The 26,750-nt window shown below is 42.1% G+C and overlaps 1 protein-coding gene across 1 annotated transcript in view; it reads right to left on the bottom strand.

Moving 5' to 3' along the window:
- LOC130103814 (ATP-binding cassette sub-family C member 2-like) overlaps nt 1–26,750 on the bottom strand; it is a 70,883-nt gene that overhangs the window by 31,807 nt on the left and 12,326 nt on the right. Inside the window, exons 9-19 of the mRNA XM_056270144.1 lie at nt 25,588–25,765; nt 24,309–24,563; nt 23,785–23,850; nt 23,552–23,689; nt 21,692–21,838; nt 13,061–13,145; nt 10,417–10,483; nt 8,427–8,553; nt 8,136–8,312; nt 3,321–3,488; nt 1,509–1,689 (exon numbers count right to left, since the gene is read on the bottom strand). Of these exons, the coding sequence (XP_056126119.1) occupies nt 1,509–1,689; nt 3,321–3,488; nt 8,136–8,312; nt 8,427–8,553; nt 10,417–10,483; nt 13,061–13,145; nt 21,692–21,838; nt 23,552–23,689; nt 23,785–23,850; nt 24,309–24,563; nt 25,588–25,765 (1,589 nt within the window). The remainder of the gene's footprint in view (nt 1–1,508; nt 1,690–3,320; nt 3,489–8,135; nt 8,313–8,426; nt 8,554–10,416; nt 10,484–13,060; nt 13,146–21,691; nt 21,839–23,551; nt 23,690–23,784; nt 23,851–24,308; nt 24,564–25,587; nt 25,766–26,750) is intronic.

Genomic DNA, 26,750 nt, shown 5'->3' with positions numbered 1-26,750 from the left:
ATTTTCTCTCAATTTTCTATTCATCAAAGAATCCTGAAAAATAAGATGTGTCACGGTTTCCACAAAAATATGAAGCAGCACAACTGTGTTCAACATTGAAAATTCAGCCTTGGTGAGCAGAAGAGACTTCTTTCAAAAGCATTTAAAAATCATAATTCTTCCAAAATTTTGAATGTTAGTGCACGCTATTGGATATTAAAACTCTGGTCTTCTGTTTCCAGTGAATTTCCATAGTGTTGTAAGTCCGTCTAATTTGATCCAATGGCGGCATTCAAATTAGCGGTGAAGGTCTCACGCGCGTTCCGTCTCTTCCAATGGCAAAGGGATTTTTAATTAAATGCAATACACTTTATCTTATGTATTAACTCGTTTCATCTGACTCCATAAAATGAAAAAGTTTTTCAATGATATCTGAGCATCATTAAATATACGTTAATGTTTGACTATTCCTTTTAACTCCAATGGAAATGAAGTCAAAATCTGTTAGAATAATCAAATATAACAATTTATGTCAGGTAAAAGTATTATGCCAATTTCATAATCAGTTCAAAGATCATCAATACAGAACATCAAATGCTTTAGGATAAGAGAAATAGATGCAAACCCAACATTTAAGAACTACATGAGCTAATCCTCACGGTCTATCTGAAATACAGAAAGAGCCCTGAGCTCTCGTTGCATTATCCTTATATAGCCAGACCTTATTTGATATGTAAAACTAGAGTTTAGTGGAAATTTACTGTATTCCCCCACCATTACTGGGGGTAGAAGTTTGACCATCTGCTAAGAACAGTGGAAATTAGCATTCATGAATTTACACCTTTGGGAGTGCCTAGAGACCACATTCTTTTGTGTGCCAGTTATTCCTAAACTCTTAAAAACCTTATTTCCTTTTGTTTTACTTATTTGGAATGAGACATCTGAACCAGCCACCCTGATACCTTTAAAATGATACTAAACACAATAATCATTCACATTAAACCATATATATATTCTTATGTGAGTTTTAGCTGTTACTGGGTGAGAGAATGAAATTTAAATCAGGTGAGACTGCGTGAGGGGGAGGTCGAATGTTAATTTTTTAGCAAGTTCCTTTGTTTCAATAGACCATGTAGTCAGGACAATTCCTCCAACCAGTTTTACAGTCTTACAGTGTGGATCCCTGCATGCTTTTTGGCTAATATTGAAGAAATGGAGTAGAAAATTTCCACACTGCTTTATCTGCTCCCATTAAACTTTAATATATTGCAACACTCGGCCACACGTGGTCTTCAGTTTGACTAATACTGTCCATAACCCGTCACATTGGATAAAGGATTATATACACTGCTCAAAAAAGTTACACTTGGGTTCTGTATAGAACCCTCGGGTTCTTGACTCAATTTTAAAGAACACTTTATGACAAAAAGGTTCCAATATCTGTATATAATATAATATCTGTATCTCCAATAATTTAGGACAATATCTGAAGCTCAGCAGAAAATGCAAATGTTCGATGGTAGACAAACCTTTATTGCCATTAGCTTTGCTTTCCTCTTTGCTGTAAGTTTCCATGAATTCATTGAAAGTGCCTTTACTGGCTCGAAGAGCGTCGTATGATCCCACCTCGGACACAACCCCATTCACCAACACCACAATCTCATCTACAAACGGCAAGAAGCTAATCCCGTGTGTCACCAGGATACGAGTCTACAAGAAAAGAGAAGGGGAAAAAAATATGAAATTTAAGTCAAGCAGAAAATGTGCTTTTGACATGTATAATAATATAGTGTGTATGCTAGCTATTTGTCAACGTTCCCATTAAGTTATTTCAGAATGTTTTTTTAACACTCAAAATGTTTCCCTTGGTTAAATGAACGTTGAGGGAACATTCCGTTTCATCATTCTTCAAACATTTTGTGAATGTTACTTTTGAATGTTCTCTGAAATCTCTGAAACAAGTAGTAACATATAAAATTTTTTACAATGTTTCTGAAATAAAACGTTATAAATAACTTTTTGTGTTAATGTTTGAGACCAGATAACTTTGAACAAAAGTTTGTTACGGTTGTGACGTAATGCAGCTATGTTGTTTCTGCTGTTGTTGCTGCGGTCTCCTTCTCCTTTAGGATTGGTCCTGGATCTAATGCAACGCTATGGGTGGTTGGATCAGAGAAGAGGCCTGGACTATAAATTCCCCGGAATTCCTGTAGAGGGTGCTCTCTGCCTCTTTGATTGCCCCGGTGTTGTACTGTGTGTTTGTTAGCCGGTGAAAATGAAGCCCAATCGTGTGATTTATGTGCTCTTAGCTTGTGTTAGCAGAGTATTGTGTAACTACTTTGATACTGTGTGATTTGTACCCAGCACGCCAGTGCCCGTGATCGTATCTGTATGTTTCTGATTAATTTGAGAAGCCGTAGGGGGTGAGTGCCTTGTTTTCTTTGTAGGCCGAAAGGCCGTTATTTTTCTCCTGGTTATTGTGCTAGTTAATGAGATAGGGTATTTCATTGTATGTTTTGTTTCTTTTATTTGATTCACAGGAAAGGTAGTTTTCGTAGGAAAGTTAGTTCTGTTTGGTTTATTGTTTTGGCATTAGCTCACCCCTGAAGATCTTGCTTCTACTTTTCCCCTGTTTGTTTGATTCTTTGATTCTGTATTTTCAAGATATTGTTTTATGAATGTCAACACAATGCGGCCCTGAAAACAACTCAGAGGGCAAGAAAATAGCAATAAACTCAAGCTAACTAAAGGAATTGGTTTTGTTGTTTATGTTACACCCTGACCTAGACCAGGGATCGTAACAAGTTCTAATAAAGGATTAGGTCTCTTCAGAATTAAAATTTCCTGATAATTTACACATACCCACATCATCCAAGATGTTCATGTCTTTCTTTCATACTTTTTGGTCTAATAAGTATATATTATATATTTTTTATAAAATGTCCACTGGTTTGTCTAGATCAGACTCTTATTCCTCGGCTGGATCGTGTCGGGACTTTGAAGCTGCACTGAAACTCACATCTGGACCTTCAACCCGTTGGACCCCATTGAAGTCACTATATGGAGAAAATCCTGGAGTGTTTTCCTCAAAAACCTTAATTTCTTGACATGAACATCTTGGATGACATGCGGGAGAGTAAATTATCAAGAAATATTAATTCTGAAGTAAACTAATCATTTAATGTTATTGGAAGAACGTTTGTTCATAATTTTCTCAGAACTAAAGTTCTAGCCAAAAAAAAATCCGACAGAAAATAAAAACAGTGAAATTAGCCTATAATTTGTAAGCTTTTTAGCATTAGCTAAAAGGATTAGCATTGACTTTGACATTAGTCTCCTACCTTATTTCTGAGCAGTCCTTTGGGTCCGATCACCCGTTCAAACAGATGTTTTCCCACATGTGAGTCGACAGCAGACAGCGGGTCATCCAGAAGGAACACGTCAGCGGAGCTGTAAACCGCCCGGGCCAAACTCACCCGCTGTTTCTGTCCGCCGCTCAGATTGATGCCCTGCGGCACAGCAGATCAAACATCACACATTCAAAGTCAATGTTTCCCAACCCCGTTCCCGTTCCACACATGTGTGAACTCTTCCTGGGCGAGAGAATAAGCCGTGGAAATGCCTAAATACAGTGAATATGCACTATTGCAGTTGCATTGTCAGGACCCACAGCCAGTGGTGTAAAGTATTGGAGTGGTGTTATTGGTAACTGTATTTAAAGTCCCCCTGTGGTGGAAATCCAGCTTTTAATATTGTTTATATGTCTATCGCCGCGTTTCCACCACAGGAAGTAGGGACTTTGGGCTGGTACTCGGTGTGTTTCCACCGCAGGGTCTACATGAAGTTCTGGGTAAATAGTTCCATCTCAGAAAGTCCCTGTTTGCGAGGTAGTACTTTATCAAAGTTCAGGAACTTTCAGAGGGGGGACTTGGGCACTGAACATCCTGATTGGTCGAGTGGTTGACTCCACGCAGCATTTTATTTCAACCACCCTCTGTTCTGGTGCGTGCAATAAAAGTTGTTTGCTATTCGAATCAACAATGGAGTTTAAAAAATTCGGCCGATGGACGACAAGGTTCAGGCTCTATTAAGCTTAAATTCAGAGGATGAAATCCAGCGGGAACTGTAAAGTAGTGCGCGTCAGCGTACTAATTTGCCTAATCTTCACAATACATTAGACCGCGGTGGAAACGCAGACAGCAACAGGTCTGGGGGAAAAGAAGTCCCTGGGACAAATTGTTCTGGGTAATTTAGTTGGAAACGCAACTAAAGTGGTGTTTTTAATATGCTTTAAGACAAACCATGTGTAAATTATTAAGTCAACACCATTGCTGAGAATTTTCTCCTTAAAACTGTAGTGAACCAAAGACAGTGTCATGGGGTGGTGATGGCGCAGTGGATAAGACACATGCCTTTGGTGTGAGAGACCCGGGTTCGAATCCACTGTGAGACACCAATGTGTCCCTGAGCAAGACACTTAACCCCTAGTTGCTCCAGAGCGTGCGACCTCTGACATATATAGCAATTGTAAGTCGCTTTGGATAAAAGCGTTAGCTAAATGTAAATGTCATGATTCTGCCTTCATGTGCTCATATTCTCTAGTATTGTGGCAGGATCATGACAGACCCATGTTTTATGTACAATCGCATGGTCTGTTGTTTGGGCCATGTGCTTGTGTTGTCTCATCTTGTAACCCCGCCCCCTTGTTATCCTTGTTTAGTCATGATTGCCTTGTAGCGTCACCTGTTCCCCTCGTTAGTTTCTTGGTATGTAATCCCCTTGTGTTTGCTGTCTTGTGTCGGTTCATTGCCTAATTTATGCTGAATGTTGTTGAATCTGTCTATGTTGCTATACCTTGCCATTTCTTACCTGTGAGTACTTAGTGTAGAGTCTTGTCTTTGTGAACGTTTATTTGAAGAATTGTTAGTTTATTGTACAGTCACTGTCTAGACTAGTCTGCCATCCATTCCTTGTCCTAGTTGTGTTTTGCCCCCTCGTGGGTTTTGTTTTCCTGTTTTGTTCCAATAAACCCCCTGTTTGTTGCACTCTGTCTGTTTTGGGTTCATCTCCTTTCATCCACGTAACAGAATGAACCGACCACAACAGAACCCTGCAGACAGTATTCCTGACGATCTTGTACATTGGTGGCAGGAGGCGATTTCCGATTCCAGGAATGGAAAGCTTCCGTTTCCTTCCCAGGGTGAGTGGACCTTGAGACAATATGCCTGGGTCGCGGAGGAGAGGCGGTTCTTCTTGCCTGAGATTCTAGTAAATCGCTACCTCATCGCGGGCCTAAATGTTCTGCCTCCCCTGGCTGAACGGGAGAGTCTGGTTCGCCGCCCGTTCCCGGATATGGTGGCCTGCTTGTCGAGGAAGGATTCGCAGGCTCCCACTATATCGTCTTCACCCGGCACGCTGCCAGTGATCCTGGAGGGTCGCGTATTAGCGGTGGTCACGAAAGAGAACCAGGCTCACCTCGTTTCGACTCCAGAGGCGTCTTCCACACCCGCTGACCTCCGTGGTAAACGACGGGTTTCTTGGGATTCCCCCTCGGAGTCATCGTCATCTGAGCTCACCCAACCAGAAGTGGTCTTCCCTGTTCCCGTTTCGTCTTCCGTTGAGCCCGGCCAGCCGATTGCGAGCCCTGCTGTGACCATTGCCCCGCGGCCAAAGAAAAAGAGGAGAAAGAAGGGAGCTTCCTGTTCCCCATCGCCGTCTTCTCCTGAGTCTGCTGCCGCGAGTGCTGTTAATGAAGCTGCAACAGTATGTGCTGTTCCTGTATCTGCAGCCGCCACCGCTGTTCCGGAAGCTGCAGCTCTAGGCGCTGTTCCGAAGTCTGCAGCTGTGACCACTTTTTTTGAGGCGGCATCTGTGAGCGCTTGTCCTGTATCTGCTGCTGGAAGCGCCATTCCTGAGCCCGCGGTTGAGAGGGTGAGGTCTGATCCAGTGAAGCCAGGGTCTGAACAGCCCAAGCCTCCAGTGAAGCATGCCGGTGAACACCCCAAGCCTCCAGTGAAGCCTGCCGTGAGAGCCGCGGCCGATCGAGCGGCTGATGCAGTTTTGCAGTCTGTTTCGTCTCAACATGAAATGCCTGTCATCATAGCTGCCAGGACCCTGTCTGATTATTTGTTGTGTCTAGCCAAGATCCTCGAAGTCCCTGTCCGTCCTGTCTTGCCCTCAGTCCCCGCACCTGCCGCCGAGAGCGCTTCACCCGAGCCTGCCGCCGAGAGCGCTGCACCCGAGCCTGCCGCCGAGAATGCCGCACCCATGCCTGCCGCTGAGGGTGCAGTTTCAGAGCCTATGGCGGTCACCGAATCGGAGTTCTGGAGCGTTGATTCTGGGTCTACCTCTGGGAGCTCTGTTCCTGTTCCCGCCCCCCTACCGCCTGATAATCCCCTTGTCTCCGTTCCACTACCTGCTGCTGCAGTCCCCGCTGTCTCCGGTCATCCGTTTGTTTCCCCTGTCTCTTCTGTCATGTCTCATCCCTGGACTGTTTCCCCATTCGTCCCTGTCGCCACTAGCCCCCGGACTGTTCCCCCCGTCACCACGAAACCCTGGACTGTTTTGCCCAAGTCTCGTCCTCGTGTGTCTCCCAAGCCAGCTCGGATTCTTCGTTCCCCGCCCTCATCCCGTGGACCTAAGATTCCCAGCACACCCATCCACCCTGGACCACCCCCCATGAACTTTGTTATTCCTCCACCTCCCCTGCCATGTTTGATGTTTTTATTGTTCCATCCAACCCTGTTATTGTTTATTCATGTATGCCGTTATTAGTGTTTTCCATGTTTTGTTGGTTTTTGTCTGTCTCGTTCCATCTTGTCTTGTGCTCAGTGTCCCTATGAGCGTCTGGAAGCCGCTCCTTAAGCGGGGGGTTCTGTCATGATTCCTGCCATGTCCTCGTATTCTCTAGTATTGTGGCAGGATCATGACAGACCCATGTTTTATGTACAAGCGCATGGTCTGTTGTTTGGGGCATGTGCTTGTGTTGTCTCGTCTTGTAACCCCGCGCCCTTGTTATCCTTGTTTAGTCATGATTGCCTTGTAGCGTCACCTGTTCCCCTCGTTAGTTTCTTGGTATTTAATCCCCTTGTGTTTGCTGTCTTGTGTCGATTCATTGCCTAATTTATGCTGAATGTTGTCGAATCTATGTTGCTATACCTTGCCATTTCTTACCCGTGAGTACTTAGTGTAGAGTCTTGTCTTTGTGAACGTTTATTTGAAGAATTGTAAGTTTATTGTACAGTCACTGTCTAGTCTAGTCTGCCATCCATTCCTTGTCCTAGTCGTGTTTTGCCCCCTCGTGGGTTTTGTTCCAATAAACCCCCTGTTCGTTGCACTCTGTCTGTTTTGGGTTCATCTCCTTTCATCCACGTAACAGACAGTCTCTGTTGATTTGGCTTTCCATATAAATGAGTGATTTCTCCTGAAATCACCATGAATTGAACGACAACCTTCAAAATTTGTAAATACCATAAGGAGTCTTTTGTCAATCTACAGTCTAATATAAAGTTCAATGCAAATGACATTCATCATAATAGCTGTACTTGACTACTTAGATCAATCTTCAGAAACAGGTGCAGCCCAGCAAACATATAACGTTCTCCCAATGTTCCCATATGGTTCCCGTTTGGTTATTTTTTGGGGGAACCAAATAAGAACATTCTGGGAAATGTTCTCTCTTGGTTCTTATTGTAAAAAAAAGTTAACATTCCCAGAACATTCACAGACTTACACAGAACATTCCCTGCCGGTTTTATTTTTATAACCTTATAATCATGCCTACATCCACCACTGAATATGCCAACTGTGACTTTGGGCCCTATTTGAAGGATCTAAGTTCATGGTCTAAAGTGCACGTAGCTCGGTCCGAATCCACTTTTGCTAGTTTAACGTCAGGAAAAAATGGTCGGCACGCAGCGCATGGTCTAAAAGTGTTATTCCTATTCTCTTAATGAGTAATGGGTGAGTTTTGGGCTTTATGAATGAAATGAAAAGAAAACTGCGTCAGGCTGAAAGTGAAACTAGCAAAATACACTTGCGTCGCACCTGGCGCTGCATTGCACCGGGTGTATGATACGGCCCTAAATGTTTGCCAGTCTCAGTTTTCTGATATGTAAAGACTCAAGGACTGACGGGGGGGAAGCAGTGCTCTTCACCTTCTCTCCGATCTCGGTCTGATCTCTCCCGGGCAGCAGGTCCAGGTCAGGCCCGAGAGCACAGGCCTCCACCGTGGACCGGTACCGTTCTTCATCCAGCTCAGAGCCAAAGAGGACGTTATCCTTCAGTGAGGCGTTCTGGATCCAGGCCTGCTGAGGGACATACGCCACCGACCCCTGAGACACACACACACAAAACTAATGTCAAGTGGCAGAGAAACACACACCACTAACGTCCAGTCGGCAGAGAAGAGTTACAGTAATCTTTCGTAATAAGATGCGTTTGATTACGTTTATATTAATGTGTCCCTTGAGGCAGTGCAGTTCTCCCAGCAGAGCCGATATCAGTGAAGTCTTCCCCGATCCCACAGCTCCCACCACTGCCACCAGACGACCCGGGGTAATGTCCAGAGACACACTGAACAACACACACATCCGTTAAGATTCAGAGTGAAAACCGCTAGACAGAACACACACTCACACACACACACACGCACACACACACACACACACACAAACACGCAAACACGCAAACACATTTTAACTATTTATGTAAGTCCACTTAAAAGAAATGATTTACAGCGACATAATTACTATAGATGCATTCAAATGCATGTACATAATCATGGCCGAGTGGCATACAACGGATTTTCACAATATTAAGCATCACTCAGTTGTTATGGATACAAGTAGCATCGCCAGATATGACGGCTGCCTATAATAGCAGACAGAGCGCAGTACTTTGCTAACCCTTTAGCCCTCTTTTTGGGCATCCCAAGTTGTTGAAGCCCTCTTACAAACAGCCTATGTGTGTGTCCTAAGCTGCCAAATATGAACACAAGTAGTCGGCACTGATAACCTAATTCTGAGATAATGTTTAGGAGCGGTTGATATTTAATAATCTTAGTCATAAAGGCTTCTTCCATACTAGAATCAAAGGTACATGAAATCCACCACAACAACTACAGTTGGTCCAAAACGCAGCCGCTCGAGTTCTTACCAGAACCAGGAAGTATGACCATATTAGCCCGGTTCTGTCAACACTGCATTGGCTGCCTATTAAACATCGTATAAATTTTTAAATATTGCTGATTACTTACAAAGCACTAAATGGTTTAGCTCCGCAGTACTTGAGCGAGCTCTTAAAGCATTATAGTCCTTCACGTCTATTGCGATCTCAAAATTCCGGCCAGTTGATAATACCTAGAATATCAAAATCGACTGCTGGCGGGAGATCCTTTTCCTATTTAGCACCAAAACTCTGGAATAGTCTTCCTAACATTGTCCTGGAAGCAGACACAGTCTGTCAGTTCAAAGCTAGACTAAAACACATATCCGTAACCTGGCATACACATAGAACACTATACATTCCTATTATTCAAATCAGTTAAATGATTATTAGGCTGCATAAATTAGGTCAGCCGGAACCGGGAACACTTCCTATAACACCTGATGTACTCGCTACATCATAAGAAGAATGGCATCTACACTAATGTTAGTCTTTCTGTTTATTCCGAGGTTAACTGTAATCAGCCGGATCCAGGCCGTATCCAGATCAGATGGAGGACCTGCACCTAGACACGACCACAAGTCACGATGTAATCAGCCGGATCCGGGCCGTATCCAGACCAGATGGATGACCTGCACCTAGACATGACCACAAAGTGTCAGCAGAGACTGTGTAAACTAGATTCTCCCTGTGAAGGCCTCATCGACACGACAGCCATCGGCACTGATCATTAACAAACTCATCTCCATACCGGTGTAATGACTCCGGTCTTCAACCAGAGCGAACAGGATAATATTCTGAATGTTCCAATCCAATCTTCTTCCTTAACTTCTGACCTAACAATAGTGCCTGAATCATAATAATACACTTTTTTTTTCTCCATTCTGTCACTGATGGAGTTTTGGTTCCTCGCAACTGTCGCCTTTTTTCGCCTTTGTCCCCATTGTCTTTTGGCTTGTTTTGTTGGGGACATTTAATTTAATATTCAACAATATTATTGATCTGCCTGCATTGACACCATTATATGAGAACTAAACTGAGCTGGACGATAACACACACACACATACATGCAAATACATACACACATGTAACCACACGCATACACATACTCATGCAAACACACACACACACACACACACACACACACACACACACATACACACGCACACACACAGACACACACCAGAGTAATCCTAAATCACAATTGAATCATCATTGCAGTTTTATACTGTAATAGTGTAAAGATATAGTGAGTGAAAGGGCAAAACTCACTGTTTCAGCACTGGTTCTGTTTCTCTTTCCCAGGCAAACGTGCCGTCAGTCATGTTCACCGCAGCTTCTATTGTTCACATCAGCACAAAAACATTATCTATACATCAGTCAGGAAGCATTTTTTCTGAATTTATTAGTTGGATCACAGATAACAAAAATATGTTCTAATCATGTTCTGATAACTGTCACAGTGTCTGGTTTGTGTTCCCTGCGTTTTCACTAGAGGTTTCTTTCCCTGATCGTCACCTTCTCTCGTGAACTACATTTCCCATCATCCTGTTCTGTCACTCATCTCTGATCATCGCACGCAGCTGTTTACACAGTCACGCTCCCCATTAATACATTCTTTGGGGGGGGACAGTAGGCCCTCGCCGTGGGTGCCCAAGGGCCCATGGTCACCCGAGGGATCTTCTCCACCGTGGTCGCCCAGGTTCCTTGCTCTGCCGGCGCCACCCAAGCGGCTCGCCCTGACGGCGCAACCCAGACGTCTTGCCTTGCCAGCGCCGCCCAAGCACGTCACATTTGCGGAGCCGGTGTCTGTTCCGGTGTCTGTTCCTGAGCCTGCGCCGGTGTCTGTTCCTGAGCCTGAGCCTGAGCCTGAGCCGGTGCCTGATCCTGTGTCTGTGCCGGTGTCTGTTCCTGTGTCTGTTCCTGGGCCTGTGCCGGTGTCTGTTCCTGAGCCTGTGCCGGTGTCTGTTCCTGAGCCTGTGCCGGTGTCTGTTCCTGAGCCTGAGCCGGTGTCTGTTCCTGAGCCTGAGCCGGTGTCTGTTCCTGAGCCTGTGCCGGTGTCTGTTCCTGAGCCTGTGCCGGTGTCTGTTCCTGAGCCTGAGCCGGTGTCTGTTCCTGAGCCTGAGCCGGTGTCTGTTCCTGAGCCTGTGCCGGTGTCTGTTCCTGAGCCTGTGCCGGTGTCTGTTCCTGAGCCTGTGCCGGTGTCTGTTCCTGAGCCTGTGCCGGTGTCTGTTCCTGAGCCGGTGTCTGTTCCTGTTCCACCGCCCTGGCCGCCCGAAGGTTCTTCACCGCCCTGGCCGCCCTGTTCCCCTTCATGGACCTGGCCCCCCATCCCTCCCCCTGGTCCTCCACCGTTCCACCTCCCTCCTGGACTCTTGTTTTGTTTTTAGTGGTGTCTTGGAGCATCTGGTAGCCGCTACATAGAGGGGCTGTTATGTCACAGTGTCTGGTTTGTGTTCCGTGGGTTTTCACTAGAGGTTTCTTTCCCTGATCGTCACCTTCTATCATGAACTACATTTCCCAGCATCCTGTTCTGTCACTCATCTCTGATCATCGCACGCAGCTGTTTCCACTCACCCTGTTAGTATCTGTGTATTTATACCCTGTCTGTTCAGTCATTGTCACGGAGTCCTTGTTTTATGTCACCACACTTCCAGAGTCTGCATCTGCCCGGTTCTTGTCTGTGTCTTGTATTTTGGATTGCCTTGTTGGATCTATCGTTTCTCGTGTGTGTATCGTGACAATAACATTCTCATTAAGTTATGAAAACATTATTTCTGAATGTTCTCTGAACTTTCAAAATGTACAGTTTAAAAAAAAAATTAAAAATGTTTTTTCTTGGTTATACAAACATTAAGGAAACAATCTTCAAACATCATGTAAATGTTACTTTTTAATGTTAACTTTTTAAACGTTACTTTTTAATGTCTTTTTAAGTGGTAGCATTAAAAACATGTTAGACGAACTTCCATAAACGCTCCATTAACGATGTATGAATAATGTTTTTGTGCTAATGATCTGAGAACATTATTAAAAACCAGACAACTTTAAAAAACGATCTATTAACGTTCCTGGAAGAATGTTTGTTCATGATTTGAGAGAATGTCAGACAAAGTTCTGAGAACCTGACTCTTGTTTGTCTAAAGTTCTTTTTTAAATGTTACTACTCATTTTAGAACGTTCAGAAAACATTTAAAAGTAGCATTCCCATAATGTTTGAAGAATGATCCAATGGAATGTTCCCCAAAAGTCCCCCTGTGGTGAAAATCCAGCTTTTAATGTTGTTTATATGTCTATGTGGTGTTTTTAATATGCTTTAAGACAAACCATGTGTCGTTCATAAGTCGACAGCATTGCTGAGTATTTTCTCCTTAAATCTGCAGTGAACCAAAGACAGTCTCAAAAACACGGTTTGAAATCGCTGGTGTTTCTGACGTCACAAACTACCCTGTAACCAATCAGATCAACGTGTGATCGTCAACGAGTGGATCTCTGAGGGAGTGAGTGAGTGACTGGAGGCGGGGCTCATTAGCAAATTCATAGAACCGCTAATACTAAATGAGGCAAGGGTGTCAAGTTACATTCAAGATATTTTAAGACATGAAGACATTTTTTCAAGGGAATTTTTTTAAATATGTCATTTTGGTGATTAAAGATGAGTTTTAAGGGCTGAAATTATTGACTACAGGGGACTTTAACTTTGGCATAATTAAGAAAAAAAATTAGAGAACATTCAGAAATAACATTTTCATAACCATGTGAACGTTAGCAAAACATTCTTAGAATGTAATATGCTGGCAGGGAACTTGGACTTGAACTATTCCAGAACATATTATTACTGCATTAATGAGTCAGCTTTTCTAAAACCATCAGAAATCAGTTTGTCTAAGAATACTAAAAAGAGTTCTTGACTCACTGTTGCTGTCGTCATGCTTTATTACCGTCATGTCCAGATCACTGCCACTCAGAAACTTCTCAAGTCTTTTTTTAGATACAGCGGCCTGAAAAAGTATAGAGTTAGATTTCAAAGTCGAAGATTTTGAAAAGATTTCAAACCTCAAAGGTCAAAAATACTTTTATAACTGCAAACAAAGCTTATTGAAAGGTAGCAATAAAATGCTTCGGTAACACTTTACAATAAGGTTCATTAGCTAACATTAATTAATGTATTAACTAACACAAACTAACAATGAGCATAACATTTGTTATTTTATTAATCTTTGTTAATTTTATTGTAAAGTGTTACCAATGCTTCCGTATAGATAACAATATAAATATACATACACTGTAAAAATTATATGATCAATAAATAATGACAACATATATTTTTACATTGTTTTAACTCATCAAATGTTATACAAGATTAAACTAATTTTTTTAAGTCAGTCTAATGTATTTTAAGTTGAAATTACTTAAACATTCAAGTTGATTGTACTTAAAAATTTACGGCAGCAGCTTTTTACTGTAAAAAGTGTTCAGTTTACTTTAAAAAAAATTAGTAAACACGTTGCCTTAAATTATTAAGTAGATAAGCTTAATGCTTAATTGAAAAATTAAGTTATGTGAACTTGACAATTCCACATTACTTAATTTTTTTGATTAAGCATGAAGTTATTTACTTAATAATTTTAAGGCAACGTGTTTACTAAAAAATGTTAAGCTAAGACAACTGATCACGTGCAGTACCTGTCACGAACACACACACGAAAAGACAGATCCAGTTGCAGTATGTTTATTAGGGTAATCCATACTCACAATCCAGTCCAAGCAAGGTTCAAAATCCAAAAAGGCAGTCCAAAACATAAAACATAAAACACAAACAAGCCTCAGGCAAAGGCAGGGCACAGAAGTGTGAGGACAGAAAACAACGACTTTATGACAAACACTAAAACAGACAGGTATATATACACACAGAACTAACAAGGTGATGGGAAACAGCTGAGTGCAATGAACTGATGAGTGACAGACAGAATGCTGGGAAATGAAGTCAAACGTGAAAGACACCGTGAGAACGAGGACCTCTAGTGACAACCCAGGGAACACAAACCAGACACTGTGACATAACCCCCCCCCCCCCCCCCCCCCCTCTACGGAGCGGTTACCAGACGCTCCAAGACCCACAAAAAACAAACAAAACAAAAGTCCAGGGGGGAGGTGGAACGGTGGAGGATCAGGGGGAGGGATGGGGGGCCAGGTCCATGGAAGGGAACAGAAACAGGGGGTGATGGTTTAGCCGGCGGCCAGGGCGAAACAGAAAGTCCATCAGGTGGCCAGGGCGAAGCAGACAGTTCATCGGGCGACCAGGGCGAAACAAAGTCCATCGGGCGGCCAGGGCGAAGCAGACGACCCATCGAGCGGCCATGGCTCAGGCACAGGAACAGGCACCGGCTCAGGCACAGGAACAGGCACCGGCTCAGGCACAGGAACAGCAGACACCGGCTCAGGCACAGGAACAGGCACCGGCTCAGGTACAGGAACAGACACCGGCTCAGGAACAGCAGACACCGGCTCAGGAACAGCAGACACCGGCTCAGGAACAGCAGACACCGGCTCAGGAATAGCAGACACCGGCTCAGGAACAGCAGACACCGGCTCAGGAACAGCAGACACCGGCTCAGGAACAGCAGACACCGGCTCAGGAACAGCAGACACCGGCTCAGGAACAGCAGACACCGGCTCAGGAACAGCAGACACCGGCTCAGGAACAGCAGACACCGGCTCAGGAACAGCAGACACCGGCTCAGGAACAGCAGACACCGGCTCAGGAACAGCAGACACCGGCTCAGGAACAGCAGACACCGGCTCAGGAACAGCAGACACCGGCTCAGGAACAGCAGACACCGGCTCAGGAACAGCAGACACCGGCTCAGGAACAGCAGACACCGGCTCAGGAACAGCAGACACCGGCTCAGGAACAACAGACACCGGCTCAGGAACAACAGACACCGGCTCAGGAACAGCAGACACCGGCTCAGGAACAACAGACACCGGCTCAGGAACAACAGACACCGGCTCAGGAACAGCAGACACCGGCTCAGGAACAACAGACACCGGCTCAGGAACAACAGACACCGGCTCAGGAACAGCAGACACCGGCTCAGGAACAACAGACACCGGCTCAGGAACAACAGACACCGGCTCAGGAACAGCAGACACCGGCTCAGGAACAGCAGACACCGGCTCAGGAACAACAGACACCGGCTCAGGAACAGCAGACACCGGCTCAGGAACAGCAGACACCAGCTCAGGAACAACAGACACCGGCTCAGGAACAACAGACACCGGCTCAGGAACAGCAGACACAGGCTCGGGAACAGGAACAGACAGGCCATCTTGTCTGGGGACACTGGCTCTGCCTCAGGAACAGACACTGGCTCCGGCTCAGGAATAGACACTGGCTCTGCCTCAGGAACAGACACCGGCTCCGGCTCAGGAACAGACACCGGCTCGGCGGCGGCCATCTTGTCCGGAGACACAGCCTCGGCGGCGGCCGGCAGGGGGATGGCCTCCCGGACGACAGCGGGCTGTTCGGGGACGACCTCCGGGACGATAGTCCGGCAGAACGAGACTCTGGCCTGGCGGCCTGGGGAATTGATACCCGCTGAGACCCGTGAAATTCCCAGGCTATCGGCTGTTCGGACAGATGACAGCGGCTGATCGGCCAGCTTGGACACCAGTCCACTCCACCCTCGGACGTGTCCAAAGGAGGCAGCTGTGCTGGCTGATGGTGCGGTCTGCGGAGGGTCTCGCTTTGCAGGCGACGGAGACACTGGCTCGACGGTGGCCATCCTCTCCAGAGACACAGGTGCAGGGTCCGCCCTCCCGTCAGGAAACGCCGATGTGGACTCAGTCATCCTGTCAGAAAAAACAAACCCGTCTGACGTAATCCTCCGGCTACGTCTCTGCAGATAATTAGTGAACTCCCAGAAAGTCCAGAGTCTCCAGCCCCATCATCTCACATCGAGGTAATGGGTTATCAAGGCAATTATTAAAAAGGTCTTTTAGTGCCACCTCATTGTAACCCATACCTCTTGAGAGAGTCCAAAAGAATTGAGCTAGTCCACCCACCGACTGTCCCTGTTGGCGTAAAGCAATTAAATTACTGAGTCGTCCCCTCCTCTCTTCCTTGGTGGTAGGGGGACGGATTCGGAAACCCGTACTGCTGGATCCTTGCATGACGGAGTCGTTCTGTCCCGAACACACACAGGAAAAGACAGATCCAGTTGCAGTATGTTTATTAGGGTAATCCGTACTCACAATCCAGTCCAGGCAAGGTTCAAAATCCAAAAAGGCAGTCCAAAACATAAAACACAAACAAGCCTCAGGCAAAGGCAGGGCACAGAAGTGTGAGGACATAAAACAACGACTCCGTGACAAACACTTCTTCTTCTTCTTCTCTAGGATTAATGGCGGGTCGCAACCAGCTTTGTTCAGGTGCATACCACCACCTACTGTACCGGAGTGTGTAATTTCAAGGTTTTAGTACTTGGTATTTAATTCATCATATTTGCTACACTTCATGATGACATGCTCGACATTTTCAGGTACATTACAAACCTCACATTTATCAGACAGACATTTTGCCATTAAAAACAGCGTTGATTTTAACCCAGTATGCCCAAACCTTAATCTTGAAAATAACACTTCATCTCTTCTACATTTATCTTTGAAACCCTTCACCTTAATTGATTTTTGAATGCTGTAATAATGTCTCCCTTTAGTGCCTGTGTCCCACTTCTTCTGCCATACATCACTCACTGCTTTCCTAATTAATGATTTGGCCTCTCCTTTTCCAAACGGAACTTTCATTATTTCATCATCTTTTAATTTCAACGCTGACTTTGCAATCTCATCTGCTTTCTCATTTCCCTCAACACCAACATGTCCAGGCACCCAAACAAATTGCACATCAATTCCAACTCTTTGTATTCTCAGCATTATTGTACATATTTCCATCAATAAATCATCTCTTAATGTATTTTTGGAATTCAAACTATGTAGGACGGCAGTGGAGTCTGAACAAATGACAACTCTCTCCGGTCTCACCTCTTCTGTCCATTGTAACCCTAAAATAATTGCAACCATTTCTGCTGTATATACAGATAATTTATCATTAATTCTTTTACATATAACTACATCAAACTCAGGTATATATACTCCTGATCCTACATGTTCAGTCTCTGGATCTTTTGATCCGTCAGTAAATATTAACATATAATTATAATAATTTATCTTCACATAATCTCGAACCAAATATACAATATTATCTACATTACTTTCACTCCATTCTTTCTTCTTCTCAATAAGGTTCAAGTCCACTTTGAGCACAGGATAAATCCACGGAGGAACATTACCCCATACAGTAGTTGGGCCATATTCTATGCTATTTAATCCATATTCTTCTGCTACTACATTAATATTCCAGCCAAATCCTTTACCTTTCATTTGTCGTGTATATTCCCAACAGTCACACAGAACCTTTGTTGTAGGTTGTTCCTCTCCAGATCCTTTAAACTTTATCCAATATGCTAAAGACAACTTAGAACGTCTTAAATATAACGGCAGTTCATCCGCTTCCACCAGCAGTGCATTAGTAGGGGTTGTTTTCACTGAGTCTTAGAGCTCTGAACTGTATTCTGTCTAGTTTTACTAAAATACTCTTGGCTGCTGCTCCATATACCATGCATCCATAATCAATACACGATCTTATTAATGCCCTATAAATATCTAGTAATGATTGTTTATCTGCTCCCCATTGATAACCAGAAACTGATCTCATGATATTCAGTATCTTTTTACATTTTGTTTCAACCTGTTTAACATGATTCCTCCATACACATTTCTCATCAAACCACAATCCTAGATACTTGAACTCTTTCACTCTTTCCATATTTTGTCCATATAATTTAATCTGTACATTATTAATCCTTCTCTTTCTTGTAAAGAACATATAGCATGACTTTTCTACTGACATCTTAAAACCCCAATTATATGACCATCTTTCCACTTTTAATATAGCACTCTGAATACTATTAATCACATGTTTGATGTTTTTCCCTCTTTTCCATATAGCCCCATCATCTGCATAAAGTGATGACCCAATATCTTTACCAACATTTATAAAAATATCATTTATCATGATGTTAAACAGAATAGGGCTTATAGCGCTCCCTTGAGGAATACCATTTACAATATCGAAATACTCCGACACAGCGTCTCCAACCTTTACACGGAATTTTCGGTTAGTCATGAAGTCTAAAACCCAGTTGTATAGCCTTCCGCCAATACCCATTTCATACATTTTAATCAATAGTCCTTCTCTCCACATTGAATCATAAGCTTTTTCAATATCAAAATATACTATGACCTCTTTCATACTTATCGCCTTTTCTGCCTCATTGCTAACTTTTACCAAAGCGTCTATCGTAGATCTTCCTTTACGAAATCCACTTTGGTATTTGTTTAGCAATCCTCTTTGCTCTAAATAATATGACAATCTGCAGACAATTATCTTTTCCATCCATTTACACAAGTGTGATGTTAAAGCTATAGGTCTATAGTTTCCTGCATTAGTTGTATCTTTCCCAGGTTTACCAAACGGAAGTATCAATGCACTTTTCCAACTATCAGGCATTACACATTCTCTCCATATCTTATTAAAGAGTTTTAGTATAATTTCCAAAGCTTCTATTGGTAATTGTCTAAACATAGCATAGCATAGTTGATCTTGTCCTGGAGCTGTATATCCACTTCCCTCAAGTCCCATTTTTAACTCATGTAAAGAAAAGTCCATGTCAAGTGCAGATTCATCACTATCTTTTTTCTTAGTTACATGACTATTTATTCTTAAAATATCATTTTTTCGTTGTTTATGTATTTCATCTAAATGATTCCCACTATGTACACTTGCAAACTTCTTACCTATTAGCTCAGCTTTCTCCTTGTTTGTAGTTGCCAGATGCTCTCCATCCACTAGCACTGGGATTTTAACAGATTTCCTTTTCCCACTCATCTTTTTGATCATTGCCCAAATGTCACCCAATTTAACTTCTCTACCAATGGAGGAGCAGAATTGCCTCCATGCATTCTTCTAGGATGACTTAATTATTTTCCGTGCCATAGCTCTCTTTCTTTGATAGTCGATCAGATTATCTTGACTCAAATTCTTTTTAAAATTCTGAAATTCTGAATGAGTTCTGAAGTTTTTTATAGCATTTTTACATTCATCATTCCACCATGGAACTATTTTCTTTTTCTCATTCACTGTACTCTTAGGAATGCAGGTTGTTGCAGCACTAATAATCATGGAAGTCACTGCTACTGCGCAACTATTTATATCGCCCTCCATCGATATTTTGTCCGAATACTCAATACAAAGTTCTCTGAATTTTTCCCAGTTAGCTTTAGGAAAGCACCATCTCTCTATTACATAACCCTCCTGCACATACATATCAAAGTTCATAGAACATAATATTGGAAAGTGATCACTCCCTATGTTGGTATCATTTTTTACATGCCATTCACATAAATTACTCATATTTACAGAGACTAAAGTAAGGTCTATACAAGAAACTGTATTTCTTGTAACATTAACCCTAGTACCTCTTCCATCATTAAGGCAAGAAAGTGATCTCTCCTCAATTAGTTCTTCAACTACTTCTCCATTAGTGTCTGTATGGTCACTTCCCCACAGAGTATTGTGAGCATTAAAGTCTCCACACCATATTTCTCTTCTATCAACACTTTCTGAGATCTCATGAAATGTTTGCATTGATCATTTTTTGCACGGATTATAAAAGTTGACTACTTTGATGTTTCTTCTGGGACTACACATTTCTATTACAACACATTCATACTCATTTGGGACATTTACCCTTCTATATGCTAAAGTATCTTTAATAAATGTTATACATCCTCCACCTTGTTTTCCAATTCTGTCACATCTAATCGAGCTGTATCCTGATATAACAAATTCCAATTGAGGTTTTAGCCAAGTTTCTTGTATACACATAACATCTGGTCTAACTTCCAGATCATCTACAACCTTCTTGAACTCTTGTCCATTTGCAATTGAACTTCTGGCATTCCAGTGGAGGATATAAAATACCATAATAATGCTAATCACCTTGAGACACTCCATCATAATTATTCGGGTTCAACATGTCATGAATCAGTTCAGCTGTAACTTCCGTAATCCCCAGTATCTCTATGGCTGCCTCTACTATTGTCTTGATTCTATCACTTTTTTTCTTTTGCTGAATTGCCACATTTACAGTCTTACAGATGAAAGCAACAAAATTGGTTTTACCCACAATCAGCGTATCTTCATTAATATCCTTTATCCATGGATTTATTTCTGTTTGCCTCTTACTTGATGCTGGAGATGAAATCTCAATTATTCGTCTGTTCTCAGATTATTTTGCTCTATTTACTACTTGTGTACCACTAGTTTTGTTTATTTCACTTTCCTTCACTTTTTTTGCTGCATCAGCATACGATACCTGATTAGTTACTTTGTGTTTCTGTACCTCTCTAGCTTGCCTTTGAACAGGGCATCCTCCAAAAGCAGCGCTATGTTCACCGCCGCAATTACAGCATTTTATTTTTGTATCCTGACCACATTTCCCATTTTCATGTTCACCTCCACATCTAGCACATCTTTGTTTTCCTTTACCTGACCCGCAGTGTGTCCCATTCTTTGACACTTGAAACATCGGAGTGGTGCTGGGATAAACTCTCTTACATCATAACTCAGATATCCCAATCTTACTCTCTTTGGCATAACTTTTCCACACTCAAGAACTACTGATAGGCTATCAGTTTTCACCCCTTTTCTTTGTGTTTGCAGTCTTGTGGCTTTCACCACTTTTCCTCCTTTTACTTCCTGAATTATCTCCTCCATTGTCATTGTCAAAGGAACATCATAAATAACACCTCTAAGCTTTGCTCCATTCCCAGGGATATGAGCACTGATCCTCCTATTACTCAAATATTTGGCAAACTTGATCTTACCCATTTCTTTCTCAATTGCTTTTGTTAGTTTTAGTGGATGAAAATGCCCCCCTTCTTTTTCGAATGTTATCATCACTTTCCATTCAGTTTGTTCATCCTCCTTTCTCAATTTATCATAGCAGGCTTCACTTTTTTGGACATGTCGCCCACTTCCACATCATAGGTTGAACTTCCAGTACTATCGCACCTCCCTTTCCTCTTTTTATTTACATCCTGCCATGACATACTATCACTATCACCATCCGTACTTTTACCCATGATAATTACATTCACGGTACAGTTGTTGCTAACTTGCCCATACTAACGGTCGTTCTCAATAGCACGCTCAAATCCTCGTCAGGTCCCGTGACAAACACTAAAACAGACAGGTATATATACACACAGAACTAACAAGGTGATGGGAAACAGCTGAGTGCAATGAACTGATGAGTGACAGACAGAATGCTGGGAAATGAAGTCAAACGTGAAAGACACCGTGAGAACGAGGACCTCTAGTGACAACCCAGGGAACACAAACCAGACACTGTGACAGTACCTGAACCATGGAAGAGATCAGCTGTGGGAGCATGGCGAGTGGGAAGCGCAGTATATTGAAGAGTGAGATCGAGGTGAAAGCTTTCTCTGCATCCAAGATGTTATCCGGACTCACAGACACGAACACAGCGAAGGTGGCGAGAGAAACCTGAAGATGACCCCACATGACCTCAGTGTCAGGGGGTGCTCGCTTTCTGACATTCATTCATTCAGGATTTCAAAAGATTTTTAACTTTGCTGTCAATCCACTGTTGACTGAGGGGTAACACTTTATAACACTGTTCCTTCATTAATGAATAACAACACAGGAACAAATGAGTAACGCAATATTAACACTCTAGTAACTGCTATAAACTAACAAGAATCCCTGATTAATGAATTAGTAAGTAATAGCGCTAAGTTAAATGTAGTAGTTCACTATTAGCTAATCAATAACTACTTTTTTTACACACTATTAATGACTCAAGTGTGTTACGTCCAAGGACGTATTCATTTTTATTTATTATTATGATAATTATTTGCTGCTGATCTTCTTTGATTTATTTTATTTCTGAAAGTGGGCGTGGTTGTGTGCCCTGTGTTTTTGTTTGCTTGCTGTCTCTCTCTTTTTCTCTCTCTACTCACTCTCAGGCCTAATCATCGGCACCTGTAACTCGTTGGTGAGTGTGCCTGAGCCGGAGAGTATAAGGGTGCAGTCCAGTGTTTGCAGAGTGAGACGCATTTCTCCCCTGCTCCAGATTGAATGCTGTTCTGATACATGTTTACTTGCTGACAATCAGAGACAGTAATTGTAAGTTAGCGGTGGCTAACTGAGCTTAGCAGTGGCTGTTCAGTGATCTTGTTCTCACTACAACTAAAAGTTAAGCTGAAGGGTGTGGTTTTAGTGACCTGTTTAGTAGCTACTGTTGTGAGGGAAGCTGTGGGGGTGAGTGCCTTTTTCTTTTAATACTGTTTTTCCCTGTTTTTTGTACAGCAAGGGAGTTGAGGGAAGTTTTTGTGTTGCTTGTTTCTTTTTGTTTAACCTTTCCTAGGTTAGTTAGGACTCTTCCCAAAATTAGTTAGTTGGCTGTTTTGTTTGTTATTTTAGGCCTTGCTCTCCCCTGAGCCATTGCTCCCTAGTAATCTATGTTCTGTCTTTTTCTTTTGGTATCTTGTAAATAAAATACTTTCTCTGATATTTATATATATTTTTTTTCTGGTGTTGTCTTCACTCTGGGGTAGAGGATTGAAGTGTGCTCTCGCCGTTCTTTTCTTTGTTACCTCCCCTCCCGACCACTAGACGGTTAGGGGAACGTAACAAGTGTTACTACATCCTTCTAAAGGAGCTACTAATAATTTGGATCAGTATCTAAAGTGAAAAACAAGATAACTAATAACTAACTAATATTGACTCATTGTAAGCTTTTGAGATTTTTGTAAGATTTTGAATAGTAATTCCTTCTGATGGATTTAGTAACACTTCAGTCATTACTAGTTTGTTCCCACGATCTTCACTTCAGAATAATGATCCAAATAATGAGTAGTTCCTTTAGAAAGATGTAGTAACACTTAAGTCACTACTAATGGGCTACCATTACCTTATAGTATACATTATGCATTATTAATATTAATTATGAACCTGTATATAGTAATTCTTAGTCTTTAGTGAGGTAGGAAAAATAGTAGTTATTGATTAGCTAATAGTGAACTACAACATTCATCTGAACGCTATTACTTACTAATTCATTCATCAGAGTTTCTTGTTAGTTAATAGCAGTTACTAGAGTGTTAATAGTGCGTTAACAGTATTATAAAGTGTTACCGACTGAGGGGTGCCTTGAAATAGAAAATCATACTGTATATAAAACATTATTATACTCACAAGAGCTGGAGCGCATGAAAATATGAATGTGGAGACAGAAGAGAGGTAGGCAAACTTCCTCATCACCTTCAGCTCCTTCTCTCGAATCCCCTGAACCTGAGACTCAAAAGAGGATTCCCAGGCGTAATACTTGAGGATCTGCCACACAGATGACAAAGAAATGAGAAGATACACGTCAAAACAACATATTTTCATGTGTCCTGTATGATAGAGGAGTGTAGGAAACCACTTACTTTGATCCCATTCAATATGTCATTCACAATTTTTAAGCGTGAGTCTTTAAATTTCATGATTTCCACCTGAAAAGAAGCATGTGGCGTTTAGTGGATAATGATGCAGTACATTATATTTCTATTGTGTTTTCAGTAACACTTTCTATAAATGTCACTGTAACTATAATATAATAGCATTATAACAATGCAGGCTGCATCTTTACAATACATTCATGGAACCGTACGACTGACTAATTAATACTTATAAATCAGTGTATAATGGATTATGAGCATGTGCATTGAAAAAGCAAATGCATGACTTAGAAGTAATTATAAAAAATATATATAAATGTAACTATAACTGTTCTTATAATGCAGTATAGGTCTTATTGAGTCTTTATAAATATATTTATAATATGGTAATACTTATAAATAACTATAAATGGAGCTATAATTCATTATAAGCATGGGCTATATAGAAAGTGTTACTGTGTTTTCTTTTGTCTTTCATAACATAAGAGTGATGGTTTATGAAGCGTGATCACCTGGAAGGCCCCGGATTTGGTGGCCAGCCAGCCGTTAATGGGAACCATCAGCACCATCACCAACAAGCCCGCTAACACCGACGGGCCCAGCTCGATCCAGAGGAAGGCGATGGACAGGGCGATCTGCAGCGGACACGACCACAGCAGATGAATGAAGTTTGTGACGTCGTTGAACCTTTGAGCATCCGCTGACATCAGGTTCACGATCTCCCCAGCGGTCGACTCTTTCCTAGAGTCGTTAGACACAACTAATGCCTGAGGGGAATCACAAAATCATCCACTGGTTATGATGCAACTAAATGATTAGACTGCTAAAATGCCAACACATTCTCATCCTTTGGTGTCATATAGGTGACGCCATATGACATTTCGTCGAAATCTTACGCACATGGCATCCTTTAGCGTCAATATAACACGCACTGTTATGGGTAGGTTTAGGTCTGGGGTAGGGTACGGTTATGACGCCTTGGGTTCTGTGTCTCATATTGATGCTAAAGGATGCCATTTGCGTAAGATTTCAACGAAATGTCCAAAGGGTCACATGTATGATGCCTTGGGATGAGAACGGGCTGAAAATGCCCCTTGTATGCTATTCTAATGTTGTTTCAGAGTCTCCTACAACAAGTTTACATTCATCTAATGTCAAAAACACTTGAATTTTCTTATAATGTCCATTTTGCATCAGCTCTTTTCTCTCAGTGTCTGAAACAGTTCGTTCGAAGATTCAGTCTCTAAGAGCTCTGAGAGCTGCTCTGCTGTGATTGGTCAGAAAGCAAACACTCATTATCATATCTGAATCTCAGCTCTTGACACACAGTGATACGAACAGTAACTATGGTGTGGGTTTTACCGTATCAATCTCATCAAAGTGGAAAACAGCGTCTTCTCAACACGAACAACACAAACCAAACTCTTCCAGTCTCAGACAAACTACAGTGTTTGAGGGCGGAGCAAAGAGACGCTGTTCAGCCAATCAGGACCAGAGGCTGGCATTATGCAAATTAGTTACAAACCTACATTGTTATATTATGGAAGTGAGACTGAATTACTGACGACTTGTTTAAGAGACAAAAACTCCATTTATCTGCATTTTTAACTTTAAAACTTTGCAGATCTTTTACACTAAAAAACATCTGCTATATTAACACTACATGAAAGAGAATATCAGAAAAAGCACAGTAGTGGCACTTTAAAATAACACCTGATATCTAAAACCACAAATACAGAATATTGCAAAGAAGATTATAAACTGGTGCGAAACAGAGATCTAACAGCGTACCTTCTTGTAAACAGCGGCCATGATGGCTGTGCGTACTTTCATGCCCAGGATAAAGCATCGCTGGAAATACTGTTGCAGAATAACGGACTGTACAAGCGCCACGAGCAGAAGCAGCACGGCGTACAGGTATCCGGTCCACGCGTGGCTCGATCTGTCCTGAACGAAGGCTATCATTAACCTGTGATAAAACACATCATATTTCTCCACCAGATTCAGAAAGAATTAATAACTGGTAAAAACTGCCCAGCTAACAAAAATATGTTATAAGAACGTTTTGCTAATGTTCCCATTAAGTTATAAAAACTTTGTTCTCTGATCATTAAAAATGTCTAGTTTTTTAAATGTTTTTCTTGCTTAGGCGAATGTTAAGGAACATTTCATTGAATCATTCTTCAAACATTATTGGAATGTCACTTTTAAATGTTCTCTGAACGTTCTGAAACAAGCAGTTACATTTTTAAAAATGTTAGACGAACCCCCAACTAAACTTTTCAGAAAGAAAAAGCACGATGTTTAAACGATGTATAATTAATGTTTTGTGCAAACGTTTCAAGAACATTATTAAAGGCCAGAAAAATTAAAGCAACATTCTCTTAGGGACTGTTCTTTTTTTATTTAAGGGGCCACCGGAGGAGTTTTGAGATCTGTAGTCAAAAAAGACTTGACCCTCCTTCGCCAGTAATACATATTTCTATGACCCTCCAAAATGATTGTGAAAAAAGGCATGACCCTCCCCTGGAAAAAGGCATGACATCTTTGCGCTTGGCAAAGATGTTCAGATAGCCATTGTTTTTTTTTACAACCATGACAAACGACTAAACTCCTGCTTTCTCATTTTACTAAGGCTGTAACGATAGACCAAACCTACGGTTCGGTTCGTATCATGATTTCTTATTTTAGATTAAAAAAAAAAAGAAAAATCATGTTTTCGGTGCTGATGCAGTGGTGACGCGTTCATGTAACAGTTGGGGTGGCGCTCCCAATAAAGTATCTTAAAGCTGCCACAAAGAACCGGCAAAAGTAATGATTATGAATATGTCAAATATAGCAAGGAGAGATTTGAATTGTTTATTAATAAACAAGGTTTTTCTGTGTCAGTGTGTCGGCTTCAAGATGAAGTTGACTCTTGCTGACTCGCGATCTTCACAGTAACGCGACAGAGA

This window comes from Rhinichthys klamathensis, unplaced genomic scaffold (genome assembly GCF_029890125.1).
Source record: "Rhinichthys klamathensis goyatoka isolate OS25496 unplaced genomic scaffold, OSU_Roscu_1.1 h1tg000298l_1, whole genome shotgun sequence".
Classification (NCBI taxonomy): domain Eukaryota; kingdom Metazoa; phylum Chordata; class Actinopteri; order Cypriniformes; family Leuciscidae; genus Rhinichthys; species Rhinichthys klamathensis.
This window is presented reverse-complemented; position numbering and strand designations above follow the sequence as displayed.